This window comes from Lissotriton vulgaris, chromosome 2_1 (assembly GCF_964263255.1).
Source record: "Lissotriton vulgaris chromosome 2_1, aLisVul1.2, whole genome shotgun sequence".
Classification (NCBI taxonomy): domain Eukaryota; kingdom Metazoa; phylum Chordata; class Amphibia; order Caudata; family Salamandridae; genus Lissotriton; species Lissotriton vulgaris.
The window spans coordinates 890,407,973-890,424,083 of NC_141687.1; the positions used below are offsets into that span (position 1 = coordinate 890,407,973).

Sequence of the window (16,111 nt, forward strand, 5' to 3'; positions counted from 1 at the left end):
AGCAGTTGCCCACAAAGTGCTGGGCAACTTATGCAGGAAAAGTTAGGGCAACGTTGGAGCCAGGAGGGCTCAAGAACAAGGTGTGGAGACACAGTGTGGGAGCCTCGGGGCTACAACCAACTAGCTGCCTGTGTCCCCCTAGAGCCTCTCCGGGCTCGCAAAGCAAATGTGCGATCTAGAGCTTCAGCGCTCTTAAAATAGTGAAAGTGCCCCCAGAGCCTCTCTCAGGGCTCTAACTACGATGTGGGCGTTGAGCCTCGCTGGGCTCGTCAACGGGAAGTGCCCTGAGCCTCTCGAGGCTTGCAAGAACCAATGCGGGCTGGTGGAGCCTCTCTCAGGCTCAAAGAACAGAATGGCCCCTCAGAGCCTCATGGCTCTCATAGCACAAATGGGGGGGGGGCGTTGGAGTCCCTCACGGGGGACTCTGCATCCGAGAAAAATGCCCCCTGAAGCCCTCGGGCTTCAAACAGCAGTGCGCGCAAGATCGCGCAACGGGGGAGGGGCGGACACCGACAATGTGTCCCGCGGCCCCTCTCCCTCTTCGGCACTCACCGGGTGTCTTGTGGTGGGCGGGGCTCCTTTTCCGACGGGGAGCCTCCAAGCAGCAGCAGCGCGGGGCTCCTCTCCACACGGGGAGCCTCGCGGACACGGGAGCCGGCTGCTCCTCTCGCGCTCCCGCCTGGACCTGTCTCTCCTGCACGCCGCCTGACTTCCGCCGGGGCCGCCAATGGCAGCGCGGCCCTGGGGGTCAGGAGGCGGGACTTCCGGGTCGCTGCAGGCAGCGCGGCGGCCTGGCAGGGGCAACACACACTCCTGGGCTGCGGCGGTGATCTCCTGGGCAATGCCGGGTGGGCACCGGCTCGAAAATAAATAAAATAACACGGGGCAATGCCGGGTGGCACCGGCCTTAAATAAAAATATAAAGCGAGGTGGGCACTGGCTATCCCAAAAATTGGCAAATCGGCTCTGAGGCCGGGTGGGCACCGGCAAGGTCAATAAAGCGCTCCCAAGCGCTAGAAATCTAAGCAAAGCGCTATTGAGCGCTGGGGCACAAGGAACGCGCTCCTAGCGCTATAAATCCAATAAAAGCGCTAGGCAAGTAATCCACAGTGCTCCCCAGCACTGGAGGACAGGACAAGGCTCCAGCAGGGTCTGGAGGCAGGCAGAGGGGCAAGGCAGGGCCAGAGCCAGCACACTGGGTCTCCAGGCAGGGAGACAGCCAAGTGGCGTTCCTCTTGGCCCCAGCAGCAGCAACAGCCCCCTCTGGCAAGGATCCTGGAAGAAAACCACAGAACAAATTGTATGGGGACACAGCCCCTTCTTATACAGCAAAACCCCTTTGTCTCAGGGTGCAGGGTGGGGGAAAACCAGTCGCAGCTGGTTTTGAAGTACTCTGTTTACCTCAACCACCCTCTCTATTCACTGGCAGGGCTAGGGACATCAGTCGCACTACAGGGGGTGGAGCCAGCATTGTCTGGGGAAAGTCCAGGCCCATCAGGGACCAGGTGCACTCCTCCCAAGCCATCAAGCATGCTAATCTCACACTCACCACCGGGCAGACCCATCCAGCCTTCCTGGAGCCAGGCTCACCAGCCAGCTCCAGTCAATCACGCTGCAGGCATATTTTACAGTAATATGCCAAGTCCTAAAAATGGCATTTCTACACATGACACACACATACCACATACACCATTGCGAAGCATTCATTCCCACGAATTCGCACATACCAAATTCGAGCATGCACTCCCCACACATCAGGAACTACTAGGGACACAGACATTCCCCATGCATCCCCATGGGAGAGCAGGACAGCCTAACTACATGCACGCACTTTACTCTGGGACACAGAGAAAAAGTGCGCACAGACCAGAAAATCATCCACGCATATCACAGATTAAAAGCAAAAAGATTAGGGGTGAACCTGCCTTAAGGGCCAAGTCCAACACTGGTGTAGTGTTTTTTTGTATTAGCATGTTTTTCCATAAATCGCTCCCTAAACCCTTCCTATTTTATAGCAAGTAGTGGGAGATCTTCCCATAGCAATTACAGGCGAGAAGGAGGTGAAGATTTCAACCATGAGGGTCACTGAGAACCATCAAGCATTGAAACCAGTCAAGCATTCACAATTTGCACAATATTATTCATAATATACCCTTGCAAACATGCTAAATAATATGCAGGTATTGGCAGATTTATTGGTATTCTATCAGCTGGAAATTGTGCAGTTCTTGATGACTACCAGCAAATAGCAAGACTTCCACTAAACGATTAGGTCAAATAGTGTCAAACTGAAGAACAAGATTTTTCAAAATGTTACATATTCTTACTTGACCTGGTATAAACAACTTAGGAGAACATGGTGTTGTAGAAGTGCAATTGAATACACTTTAATATGAGAAGAATAATGGTTAATGGGTAAATGCTTGAAAAATCCATGTCATCTATATAACATAAGGGTAACACCTCAGGTACCAGGTATGCCCCCTTTAAGGTAAGCCTGTTCATTGAGCTTATTATTTCTAAATTCGAAATTTGCAACTATTTCAGTAATAAATGGCATGGGGCTTTAAGTGTTGTGAATAAATCAATATCTTTTTTCTTATCTCATACACTTGTATGTGCATGGCCTTGTAGAAACCTGATTTGTCAACTTCTTCTATCAATATTCCTTTTGATACACTTATCACCTGAAAATAACATTTCAAAAATATTACCTTCGATTTTAACTGAACCAGCATCTTTTATTGCCAATATAATTATGATGAGATTTTTTCTATGAAAGAAACAATAACAACCACATAATAAAAAACAATTTTATGTAACATTTTTATCATAATATAGGTTAAAACCCTTAGTCCAGTGGTTACTATGTTTAATTAAAATAAATTAATTGTACAGTCAAATGATATTTTCCTTTCCGGTTACTATAGGATTGCATCTTATGCAATGTTTCATTTATACTTTAAATGATAAGCTTGTTATTCTAATGTGTTTGTGCAAATTATTTAAGCATTTACTTTCTATTATGACTTTCTATAGAAGACATCAGAATTCCCCTCCCACCAACAAATGTCCATGCATGTGAGGTCAGTGAAGATTATGTTGTCATTGCCTGGGAAGAGCCAGTACCAAGAGGCAAAGAGTCACTAACTTACTACATTGAGAAGGTGAGAGATTTTTTAATATGTGATTAAAAGTTTTTAAAATATTGTTCTGGTGTTTAGGTAGGGCCTAACGATGAGTGGTTGGCGATTGCTGAAAGCAACATTTCCAAAATAAGTAAAGCAGTTTTATCTTTCAGATCGGCCAAAATAATATTTGATCACTTTCAATCTAATACATCGATGAATGTTAATAATTTGAGAAAATGTGTGCTTAAACTACTGTACTCACCCTCAGGCCATAGCTGGAAGTGATAGCTGGCAGAGGGCTAATTTGGACAAGAATGTTGATTCCCTGAGGTTTACAGCACTGGACCTTCTGAAAGGAAAATCCTACTGTTTCCGGGTGCGATCTGTTAACAAGTATGGAGTGAGTGAACCCTCCTTACCCACTGAGCCAATTTCTCCAATATCAACATTAGGTAAGTTAACAAAATTATTACACATTATAGAAATCTGTTTATAGTAGAGGGTGTTGTTAACATAGGTAATGGTAAATGAAGGCTGAAGCCACTGACCGAAAGACTATTTACATTTTATACTCCAACCAGTTCAATCAAACAATCAATACAATTTTATTGTGGAAATACAAACATTCCATCAAATGTACTTTCAATACACTTCATCATTAATATGAGATAAAGAAATGGTTAACATTTAGGTCACCTTCCTTTTGTAGGAACCCACAAAATAAAAGTCACCCCATTCCTGAAGTTAACGTAAACTCTTGCAAAACCTTATAATAGGGAAACCAGCAATGGTTACAAGTCCTTTTAAAGAGCTTCATTTTTAACTGAAAGTGTAATCTAGTTTCAAAGGGCCACTAAAGTCTCACACACAGTGACCAGATTGTACAGTCCTTAAAGATTGCCATACATTGGCGTATTTTTTTATCTCAAAAGATGTACCTTGTGGAAGTAGCTTCTTTTAACACACCATCTCCGGATTATAAAACTATACAGTAGCGTATTTTCATAATGTCACAAACCAATTTGCTAATGATAATGTCTATCTCATCTAGTGAGGCCTCTGAAGCATGCCCATATAAATATGACAAGTACTTACACAGTGCTTTACTAATGATGTGGCTTTCTGGGGTCTCAAAGCTCCTCTTAAGAGCTTTCCGTAACAAATGGCAAAAAAGGATGAATTGAACCCATCCCTATAAGGAGCAGAGAGTTCTTTCTAAATTAGCCTGACATGTTTATAAAGGTTGCACAATATTTGGTGGAGAGAGAGAGAGAACATTCATAATTTCTTCCAAGTTTACCAAATAGGTAATAGTTTTGCAATGTATCCTGGGATATCTTGAGATAAGGGCACCAAACTCTCATTTGGTTCTTTTTCTACCTCCTTGGATCAAGGCAATCTCACTTTGGACCATATGTACGATCGTTACCTTTTGCGAGTTCCTAATTGGGACTTTTTGCGACTCACAATTAGGAAGTCGCAAAATGCGATGCACAACAGTGAGTTTGACATGGTTTGCGATTCCCAGTAGGTCGCAAATTGACCTCCCTCATCAATATTCACGAGGCAGGTCGCAATTTGCAACCCATTGGGAATGGCCAAAATCATAGGGATGGTGACCTGCTGGGATTAGCAGACCACCATGTCTGTGTCTCAGGCCCGGTTCTAGAGGGTGGGCAAGGACCCCCCAAACATGAGCCCCACCCAAACATAAGTCTTGGCCCTGGCAGTGACAGCATGAAGGCCCGTAGTAAATGGCCTCTTTCATTTAAAGCGTTCCTCCGAACATTGTTGTTTTTTTCTTCTTCTTCTGGGAGTTGTGTGATTGGGCCTGGGCTCTCTCTCACAGGTACCCCCAATCATGCATCTGCTTTTAGAAAGGTGGGCTGTGTCCCTGCCCACTCGTTCAGGTAAGATAGGGGTGTGGTGAAGGGGCAAATCCTCTCTTTGGCACCGGGTAACCTTAACCGTTCTGCTGTGTGGATATTGGAGAAAAAAGTTTGTTTCTCCAGATTCACATTTCCTGGCCCCTGCAGCTGCTTATCAGATGGGGCTGTGCTAGGAACTGAGCAGATGAGAGAATGTCTCACTATTTGTTCTTCTTTTTAAAATCATCAGGGAAGGCCCAGCAAAGACACATACTTCCTGTATGCTTTATTTAAACCGTTTTTATCATTATCTAGGCAGGCTCTACCATGGTTGTAAGACAACAATACAAATGTCCAGTTAACTGGTGATTAATGATCAAATCCTCTTAAAATATACTGCTCATAAATATGGATGACAAGGGATTCCTACACCATGTAACCCTCATTGACTTATGTGGCATTCCCTGTAGATTGATTTACATACTTGCATGATTGATTGTCTCTGTATAATGTGTTCATGATGTAAAGGACTGTGACACTCTACACTGATATGAGTAGAGCTATACAACAAATGAAATGCATATGAGAGAAGGGTTACGGAGAGATGAGGAACGCTGGTGGAGGGTGGCAGTGAGGGAATCCGAGGAGGAGATCATGAGGGAGAGCCTGAGAAGTGTCACTTGCCTTATACTCCCACTTCAGAAACCTCCTCTTCTCATCAAAGGGACATTACATGGCTAGACATGTAAGAGACAAATCGGGCCAGCAGTGGTCCACCCAAATGCATCCTTAGGCCCACCCAAATAAAAATTCCTGCAACCGGGCCTGCTGTGACTGCTTTTTCAGTAAAACATGGTTTTTGTAATGCAGCCCATTTTCCGTAAAGGAAAACTGTATGCATTTCATTCATTTAGACTAGGCAGTGGTCCATGGGATACTAGTTCTTGTATCCCTGTGTGGAGGCTCTACTCCACAATTTGTGAAGGAAGGTTCAAGACATTGTCAAAAGGATAATTAACGTCAACCAGAATGATTGCTATTGTATACATGGTCTTCGTGCCTTGATATAAATCTATATTGCCTTTAGAATTTGGAAAACTTTGTTTTTTAGCACAAATGTGTTGCTTACATTACATGTTTGTAGATCACAGACAAACATACACCAAGAATACAGAATCTGTATATCCTCACTGTTCAGGATCACCTGCCTGCACTTTTTGAATTTGTCATTCTTATTCAAACCATTTACATTCCTGAAGAAATTAAATCTTGTATTTTAGTATGGCCTGGAGCTGATCTTTTAAAGTCACTTTTATCAAGATTAGAATTAGTACACAATCATTTAGTTTTCATTTTTTGCTTAGTAATACATTGCAAAGTCATAAAACAGTTCTGAAAGGCTTATTCTAACATTCTAAATGGTGCACAATTACTAGGAATACTTCAAAGTGTAACATATACTAAGGCTTTGATGCTAGACTGTGCCTTCAAATAGAAAATATCAAAGACATGAGGATACAGACTTTCCTTCTAGCCAAGTAGTATTGCTTCTCATCTTATCAACTATCATTTATATATGTTATGATTCCACTTCATCATGTCCTAAAGGTATTTCAGTGTGCCCTCATATGTATTTTACCAAACAGTGAAGAATTTGCAATCTTTCTATCTATTCCACTGAAAGAAGTTATGATTCAACTTTCTCTGATGTTCACTGAACCATTCGCATGGACACATAAGAGCTAATCAAGTGGTGATACCTAAATGACATTAATAAGGAGCTTTTGCTGTGTGCTAGATAACGAAATTAGAAACAAATTACAACATGTTTACCACTGTGATCTAAACCCAATATATTGTGATACCAACTACAAAAAGGTGATAATATAAGAGATTCTTATTAGATTTGTCATTTTCCATGGAAGAACATGTCAGTTTGATCATGATGAACCCAGGTTGCTGTGTGAGGTTATTGAGATTGGTATGTCTATTCTACCCAACACCGCCATTACAAGGGCAACGGTGGTTTTAAATTTGACTTCATAGCTTTACTCTATTCTATAATACCAATATTTTTTTAAAGAAAACCAGAGTACAGCTGTTGCCCACAAATGGCTGTTATGCTATGAATTATTTGAGTGTTGTCATATCTGCTTTGTCTCCTAATGAAAGATGTAGTATTGTCTTATGATACCATACAAGTGAGGATGTGGGAATGCACCACAATGTCTGAAAACAATTTGCATTTGTTATCCCTTGTAGAAAATAATGATAAAGCAATTGCCTATGTCTGAGGGTATTCAAGATCAAAAGGGTGTAAACTACACGTCAATTGCTTGCATTCAATGCATCTAAGATATGGAATTAGGTACCACCAGAAATCAAAACCAGAAAATACTCTGAGTTTAATATGTGAATAATTTAAACGTTATAAAGAATGTAGGGCATTATTTAGAACTTGGCAGACGAGATAGTCTGTCAAAACCTGACGGATGACATACCTATTATATTACAAGTTCAATAGGCTGTATTAAGGCAGACAGGTCATCTGCTACATTTCATTATGGAGTATTCTGACTGCCAAACTCTACAAGCAGGCCCTTCATTCTTAACATGTATGCCCTCTTTAGACCATACATAAATGTGGTGGTTGCAAACTGTGAGTTCTTAGAATGCAGCTAGCAGGTGGAAGGGTGCACAATCAGAAGTATTTAGTTCATCAATGGAACAGATTATGGCTGCCTTCACATCTCATTAAGTCAAACTTAAAATAAACAAAATGATGACATATACAGAAAAGAATTAAAATAAATGGAGCCAGATCACAAATTATTTGTGTCTGGCGCTATTTCATGTACTTGGTGGTAAGTTAAGGTAATGCTTGCTGCAAACACCTTTTACCACAAGATCATGAAAGCAGGATTTTGCTATGCGTAATATGTGACAAGAATGTCAGTGCATATTTGTTATGTGGCATTTTGTTGTGTTGCTGATGTGTTTTCTTGTTTTGTGGCAGCTGTGTTGTGTAACTCATTATTGCAGTGTGATGTTGGTGTGGTATTGTGGTTGTGGTGTTGTGTCCTTGCTTCACTGTTTTGTTGTGTCGGTCCCTGTTATGTTTTGCACCATCCGATGTCACGTGGGCATGTGCTGACGACGGCCAGGGGCCGTCCGAATCCCGCACACTCAATAAAACCCCCGCACACCGTGAAAATTCACACAGCGCAGAAGGGGTTAATTGTATTGGTATGTTGCTTTGTGAATGTTATAATTTTAAGTTCTGTTGTTTACTTTTGTTATGTCAACAAATGCTGCTACATTTCCGGTCAAAGGCAGCCCATGCCATTAAAGTTCCCATGTTACGCAACCATTTATGATTGTCATAGGTGGTAAAATAGCGCAACTCCAACACTCCAAATATTTAAGTCAATAGTCCACCTAAAACTGTAGCACATACTCTGTCATAACATAGCGCTTGCAGTGCTCACTTCACATAACATGATTCACTTTATCTGAGCCTGTTTAACATAAATTAAATCACATGATAAACAAGAGAACACATGCAAAAGAGCATGACGTTTTTTTCACACTTCTGCAACATGCTAGCTGTATGAAGGGGTCCGAAAGTGAAGAAAGGATTCAAGGAAAACTGCTGCTGCCCTGCAAAATACAAAGACGGTAGGGAGAAGATACAGGACAGGTAACAGACTGTAGAAGATGAATTTAACTAGGCAGAGGGCTAAAGAAGGCAAAAAAGTAAGTATTGCCTGATCCTCCATTAAATGAAAGGGTGGGTATTTCCTAAGGCAAACCTACATGTGAGTAAATCTACACGTGTAAGTGTATTTCTACAATTTTTATTAACTTTACTACTTTTGACTATTCACTATTTACGAGTGTAAATTTTCTCAAAAATGTAGACTTACATGTCCTTACTCCCTCAACCAGTGGATGGAGCCAGTAAAAACTAAATTTATGACCGTAAAGTTATGACTTTACAACAGCATTTGACTTCTGCACATTTAGCTGAGACCTCCGCAATTTGGTTTGAGGTCTCCCTATGGTAACTTAAAGTGATTATTAAAGTTAATTAAAGTATAAAAACATTATTCAAAATATTTATGCTTTAAATATTATGTGCAATTATTTTATAAATGTATTTTTGGAATGTAGAATAATTTAAAATATTTAGTTAAAAATCACAGTACTACTTACTAAATTTTAGATTAACTATTTAATTAATGCAAGTATATTTTTTAAGGATTTATTGAAAAAACATTGCCAACCTAAAGTCAAATATTTATATTTATTTATTATTTAATTAAAGATGCTAGAAGTTATGTATACAGTTAAATAATTGAAGTTCTTTTACAGTTAAATTAATGTTTTGATTGGAAAATTACTGAAATATTTCTTTTAAATTAGTTATGATTACATTTTTCCAACATTAAAATAAATATATACATGTTTTTAAAAGTTTTTTTAAATGAATTTATATAATATTATTTCCAATTCAGTTTTATTTAAAGCCCTTACCTCCATCATTTTTGATGGGGGGTTATTGCATTGATTGTGAATCACCATGTGTGGTGCTGGACTTCTTCAAGTTCTGAACTGGAGTACATTTATGACTATTTTGGGTCGTTTTAGGGTCTAATGACTTTAGAAATTCAGTTTAACAATAGGAATTATTCATTTGTGATTGGGTGCGTGTCCCTCCCTAAATCCCTCACTAGCCCTCCCTTAACAATGCCGGGACATCATTTTAATTACTCTGGTGTAATCTGAGTAATTTTGGTAAGTAAGCGTTACTCATAAGTGCGAAATTTCCAATAATAAGGGAATTATGCCTGCTTGTGTACTTAAGAGCAATCTGGGAGGAAACCAATCCTAAAACATTTAGCGACCATGAGCGGTCACTCGCTATTTGTGTTGTGCTGCATTTAGCTCCATTTCTAAATGCAAAATGCATTCTCATGTCCATTTTTGACGCAAGGGTGCATTTTGTGCTATAAAATAGTGCTACATGCTGGGAGTAAGTTCGGGGGGGAGAAAAGTCTACTCCAATAGCCGAGTGCTATAAAAGACACAAAATAACATAACATAACATAACATAACATAACATAACAATAGCACATTTAGCACTGTTTATTAACGCAATATTCCTTCTTGCACCCATTTTGGATGGGTGGGGCATTTTTGTGTTAAGAAATAGGGCTAAATACAGAATTACTCTTCTCATGTAACTATGCATAATCTTACAGATTTGTATGGTAATTCTGCATGATTACACTACACTGAATTACGTGAGGTATGCCCACTCCTAGCCGTAACCCCTCCTTGCTCCTAGCAAAACCACTCCCTTTTCATAGTAAATGTTCCTCCTTTTCCAGCCACTCCCCCATATCCCTGTCACATTTACTATAAAAAATGTATCTATGTGTGAGGAGTTTGCCGCAGTCGGGGATGAGATCTCTGCACTTAAAAGACAGCAGGAGCACAAACCTCAGCTTGTAGGTTTGTGAATAGCATTTTTCAGTATGTTAGAAATACTATTGTAATACTACTAATGTTCTGCAAACTGCACTTTGTGAATAGGCCACAAAGCCATAATCAAAAAATCAAATATGAAAAGTTTGCAAAGAAATAAAAAAATAAAACATAACTAACAATATAATTCAAATTTATACAAAATAACATTACCTATAGCAGAGCAAAACTATTAGAAACGAAATGTAAAATGGAAGACTAGTTCAAATAGAAAAAAGCAAAAGAAGATTACACTTGAAACCAACAAGCAAAGTGCTCAAGTTCATGCAAAGACATTTAGAAAATATATTCAGATTCGGAAAAAGGGATCGATTGGCTCTATAAATACCCATTTTTATATGTTAAACGAACACACAAGTGATGCTATAACAATAGCTTTGGAAGGTGAAGCAATGTCTTAGGCCCTGATAAGAAAAATAGGTGCTATTTATTGCACCTTATAAGTAACGATACCACAGGGTACATTATTTTTTGGGTGCGATAAATATTACTTATTGCGGGTTTGTGAGGAATAACGTGGATTTCTGTGTCTATTGCATCAAAATGTACATGGTACGGCAAATAATGTACATATTTCCCCTGTTAAATTTCGGCATGCTTCGCCCTCAAGCTGAAAAACAAACCACGAAATGAACAGACCCTAGGTTGCTGTTTCAGCCACAGCTGCAAGTTATTTTATCAGCCATTTTTTCCTGCCAGAGTAATCAGGCATTCTAGTCCACTTGTGATTGGGTGTAGCGGAATTCCACGCTGTAATTCTGTTTCGCCCAAATTGTAATTAGGGAGCAAGAGTTTGGTATATTAAAGCTTCCTCTTTCAGTACATTTTTCTTTATTTGAGGTTTGTTAGAACTTAATTAAAAGCATAAAATGCATTTTGTAACATGCATATCCAAAATCATAAAAAAACTGATTTCTTTTGCAGCGAAACCAGCCCCTCCAGACAATGTCATCGCTTACAGAGACTCAAAGACCTCTGTTGACCTCCACTGGGATAAGTCGAAGGATGATGAAAAACTTATTGGTTATTATGTGTATTGTCGGCAGCTTGGAGACACAGAGTGGCAAACAGTCAACAACAAACCAGTGAAGAATAACAAGTAAGCACCAAGAATAAAATGTGAAATATGTAAATAAGCAGAGTAATAAACCTCTTAATGGGAAGGTGTAAAACAGATATTTAACAATGTTACTTAACATCTAAATTCTATGTAGGGTGTACATTTCCTTCCTGATCCCTTTCACAAATTGAAGGGCATATATCATTATGATTGCTACACTGATTTTGTGTGTTGCTAGGCAATGCTTTTTAGGTCTTGCCTAGCGAACACAGCGCATGCGCTGCATCACCTTGGCAAACTATTGTTGTCGGTTTGGTGCGCGAAGGGAGACAAAGCATGCCCATGCACGGACAGGCGATGTGCACGCACATGAAGTCTCCTCTGCCTCATATGCTCCCAACAGGCTCTCACACGCTCCCACCGCGTGCTTGTTAGGTCTCGCAGTCCTTGTGTGCTTTCCTCTTGAGGCAGCAGCGTGTTAATTTTTTTGCATCGCGCTTTCACTTTAAAACGCGATGCAACTGCGAGATGTCTCCAAATTAAACGGTGCATACTCGATGGCTGCAGAAGTTCAGCTTGACAGACACTGTTTGCAGTAAGGAAGCAGTGTGGTAAGTTTCATGTGGCATGTGGTGTGTCACCGTTTTCGGTTTATTTCTTTGGAACTTTTCGAAACCGGGGAGGCCGGCCCAGTTCTAGCAATAGTGTCTGTGGCTGTGATGTGGGCATACCAGATTCCACCGGGCACCCTTACGTGACAGCAGGCCCTGTTACATGTAGCAATGGGTTAAATGGCAACTGAGGGCTATGAGACTGGCAGAAGCCCCGAAGGCTGTAAATCAGGCATGTCACAAGACAGGCAGCTCCTGAGCTGGGTGGCAGCAGGCGAGCCCTAAGGGGTATGTGGTTAAAAGTCCCAGCTCACGGCGAGGCTGGGCAGGTTGAATTACAGCGGGTCAGCTGCTGGGCGAATGTCAGTGTGCGGGGTTGCCCCACATTCTGCAGCAGGGAAGAGGCTTTATAGGGATGGGGCAGAGGGGGTCGGGGCTGTGGGTCCACCCTCAAAATATGTACCTCCGACTTTGGAGACATTTGAGGGAATTGTTATTTTACAGTGGACGAGATCTCACATGGGAGGGAAATAAAATTACATACCTCGTGGTTTGTAAAAATGGGTCTCGCACTGAAATAGGCAGTGCTGGCATTTATGTTCTGCAAAAAGTAGAATGTGAATTTATGCTGCTGCCTTTGTGTGCTAGAACTTTGGGCCAGGTGTGTTAATTCCGCAGGATAATTATTAAATGTAGTGGTGTTCCTTGGTAACAAAAGCTACTTGTGTGACCCAGTTCTGATCTAAAAACATTTGGAACCATGCAAAGGCACAAACGAGCCGGCACTGCTGTCTGGGAAACGCGGGCTTCAGTTGAACAAGCTTGTTTTCACCTCCTGCCCTCGTGTCTGACTTGCTTCTGTCCAATCTGCTTGCGTAAAGCTCCTTGATGACCTGCAAAAAAAGCAGGTTTCCAGGCACTATGAAAAGTAATTTTTCTAGTAGCCAGGATCACATCATTTAATCCTGGTTCCTGGGGGAGAAGAAAGGTGGGGACAGGAAGGTGAAAGGAGTACCACTGACCCGAGCAGCGGGTCTTTGATCCCCGACCTCCCTGCCGTGGACTTTGGACATAAACCCCCAGGACGGGGCGGGGGTCGGCCTTCTCTGGAGCACCGGTTCACGCCAGGACTCTGTTTTGGGCCACAGAGCCAGTCCTGAGCCAGAGGGGCAAATACGCGTTTACAAACTATGGCCCACGTCGTTTCAGTTTAAAACCAGGAGAATTCAAGCGCTCCTACATAAATCCCCCATCCCTAAAAAATAAGTTCATGAAGAGTGGTTTTGATTTGTTCTGCTCCAGTGCTGTAACATGTGGTTATATTTAGTAGTGTGCACTGAAAATGCGGATCATAACAATTGTTTACGAGGGAAGTGGGGATTATTTCTCTGTGCTTTCTCACATTCTATGGTTATCTGGTTTGGTTTAACCAGGTTTTTTTGGGGGTTTTTTCTTGCCTTTGTTGGACACATTTGAGTGCATCCTCCTTTGTGTTCTGCCCTCAGCTGCCTTATTTTTAATCCTATCGACCCCGCCTTGCAGTTGCCAGATGTTACCTATACAGTACTGCAATTCCAGAATCACTAGCCTCCATCACCACCCTGTAAAATTTGACCTGCCATAAAAATGGACTGCGGATTTATAACTCAAGTTTAAAGAGAGCATGTTTTCGGTTAACTTCTGTGGCTGCCTCGTAACTCATTTACAACATTTGTGGTACCCATGTGAAGTTTTCATTTACGTCACGAAATATACCCCTGAATTCATAATGCATTCGATAATCAGGCCCTCATTCTGTTCTTGTTTCCCTTCAAGTAGATGTTACAGTGAAGATTTCACCAGCATCAGGAGGGAGATAGGGGTAAGGGGGAGCATAGCTCCCCTGGGATCATAGCACAATCTCATCTCCTAAGCGGGGGAGTATTGTCTTCACAGGGTCCGGTGTGATCCATACAGGAACGGAGGCAAACTTTGCAATACTTGACAATGCCTTTTAATTTTTTTTAAGACATTGTCATTTATAATGCCAATAGCTCCAAAACTCGCAGTTGCAAGACCTATTGCATTGTAAATGCTTGTTAGTTTATGTAACGTTAACAAGTGACATTAAGGCATCCCTATTTCTTTCAGGTTTTCAGTCCCTGGCCTCCAGACAGGAAAGGAATATGAGTTTTGCGTGAAATCTGTCAATGAAGCAGGACTGAGCACTGCTTCCCCAGCGTCCACTCCGCTTAACGTCAATGAGGCTATATGTAAGTTCTGTACCTCAGTGAGGCACAATTCAATATTGCAATTCATCAGATTGAACTTTCTTTTTTTCAGAGAAAACGAGGTAGGGATCAATGACAAATCATAAGCAAAGAAAACACTCATTTTTATACGTTGAGTAAAATAGGGATTGTTTGCTATATTTTAAAGCATTCACACAGGGAACAGAATATCACATTTGCATCATGATAGATTGGTTTTCTTTGTTGACAGGGAAAGTAGGACTTTATGGTACGAATGAGAAGCTAAAAAAAGAAAAAACTGCCAAACAGTGGATAAAGAACACTGATATGGAAAACTAGCTCAGTTATTTTTGTTTGAGTTTTAAGCGCTTGAATTAGTTCAGACTTTGCTCCAAGAAACAGTCAAATATTTTACAGTGGACATTTTTATTGCAGCAAGAGCAACTGAAACACTGGGGACCACATTTACGACCCTATTTTGCACATGCAAAATGTGAAAGGGCTATGTACAATTCCTAAATAGAGAGTAGTAATTTATTTGCGACTCTCTATTCAGAAATTGCGAGTTGCTATTAGGAAGGGGCGTTCCCTTCCTAATAGCGACCCCCTACTCCATGTATGAATGTTTGCGACCGCAATTGCAGCCTCAAAACCCTCACAAATTACCACCCTCTCCAAGAGGGTGGTAGTGCATTTGCAAATGCAGGGGAAAATATTTTGGGGGGGCAGGCAGTGGTCCCATGCATTCAATTTTCCTTTAAGGAAAACAAGGTACATTTAAAAAAAAATTCAAAAACTGATTTATTTATAAACAGTCCCAGACATGAAGGTCTGCTGAATGCAGCAGGCCACCATCTCCAGGAGGGCCAGCCATTCCCAAAGGGGTCGCAAATTGCGAGTGGCTCATTAATATTCATGAGCCTCACATTTTGCGAACCCACTGAGAATCGCAAACAGTGCCTGAGTCACTGTTGTACATTCATTTTTTGTGAGTCTCAAATTGCGAGTCGCAATTTGAGACTTGCAAAAATGAATGGTGGTACATCTGGCCCCAAGTGCTTTCTATAGCCTTATAGCCCGCCGTAGCGGGCTATACCGGCTATTAAAGGCCAGCTGAATCGTTAAAGGCCCGAGCCGAAGGCGAGGGACTTTAACGAAACAGCTGGACTTTAATTGCCGGTATAGCCCTGCTACGAAGGGCTATAAGGCTATTAGAACATTCTGCCACTAGAGGGCAGAATGTTCTAATAAATTAAACAAAGGGTTCTCGAAGCTCAAGGGAATATAAATCACCTCGAGCTTCGAGAAGCCTATGTAGAACATTGGAATGTTGCTCTGCGGGCCTTTACTGGCCCATAGAGGCAGGGAGCACTCCATTGTCTGCAATGGAGCTCCCAACATTCCAATGTTCTAATACAGAGTATGTTGATGTGTGCAGTCCGATTTAGGCCAGAGTATAGAAAAGAGAAAGGGTTTGGAAGCCTGAGAATATTTATTTAGGACAACAACTAACATGTGTTAATTACATTGCAAACATTTTTTTTATCAATATTTCAGTTGAAAATGGCATGTTTTTCTAATTTCAAATGCAGGAAGATCAAGTGATTTCCTCACTAACGCAAGATTTGTGGTGAAGTATCAAAAGTGTAATCAAAACAGG

General features: G+C 41.3%; 1 protein-coding gene across 1 annotated transcript in view; it reads left to right on the forward strand.

Moving 5' to 3' along the window:
* The window catches only part of MYOM3 (myomesin 3), a 387,718-nt gene that overhangs the window by 233,533 nt on the left and 138,074 nt on the right, over positions 1-16,111 (forward strand). The window contains exons 14-17 of the mRNA XM_086956426.1: positions 3,040-3,167; positions 3,400-3,583; positions 11,474-11,648; positions 14,351-14,472. Coding sequence (XP_086812552.1) covers positions 3,040-3,167; positions 3,400-3,583; positions 11,474-11,648; positions 14,351-14,472 — 609 coding nt within the window. The remainder of the gene's footprint in view (positions 1-3,039; positions 3,168-3,399; positions 3,584-11,473; positions 11,649-14,350; positions 14,473-16,111) is intronic.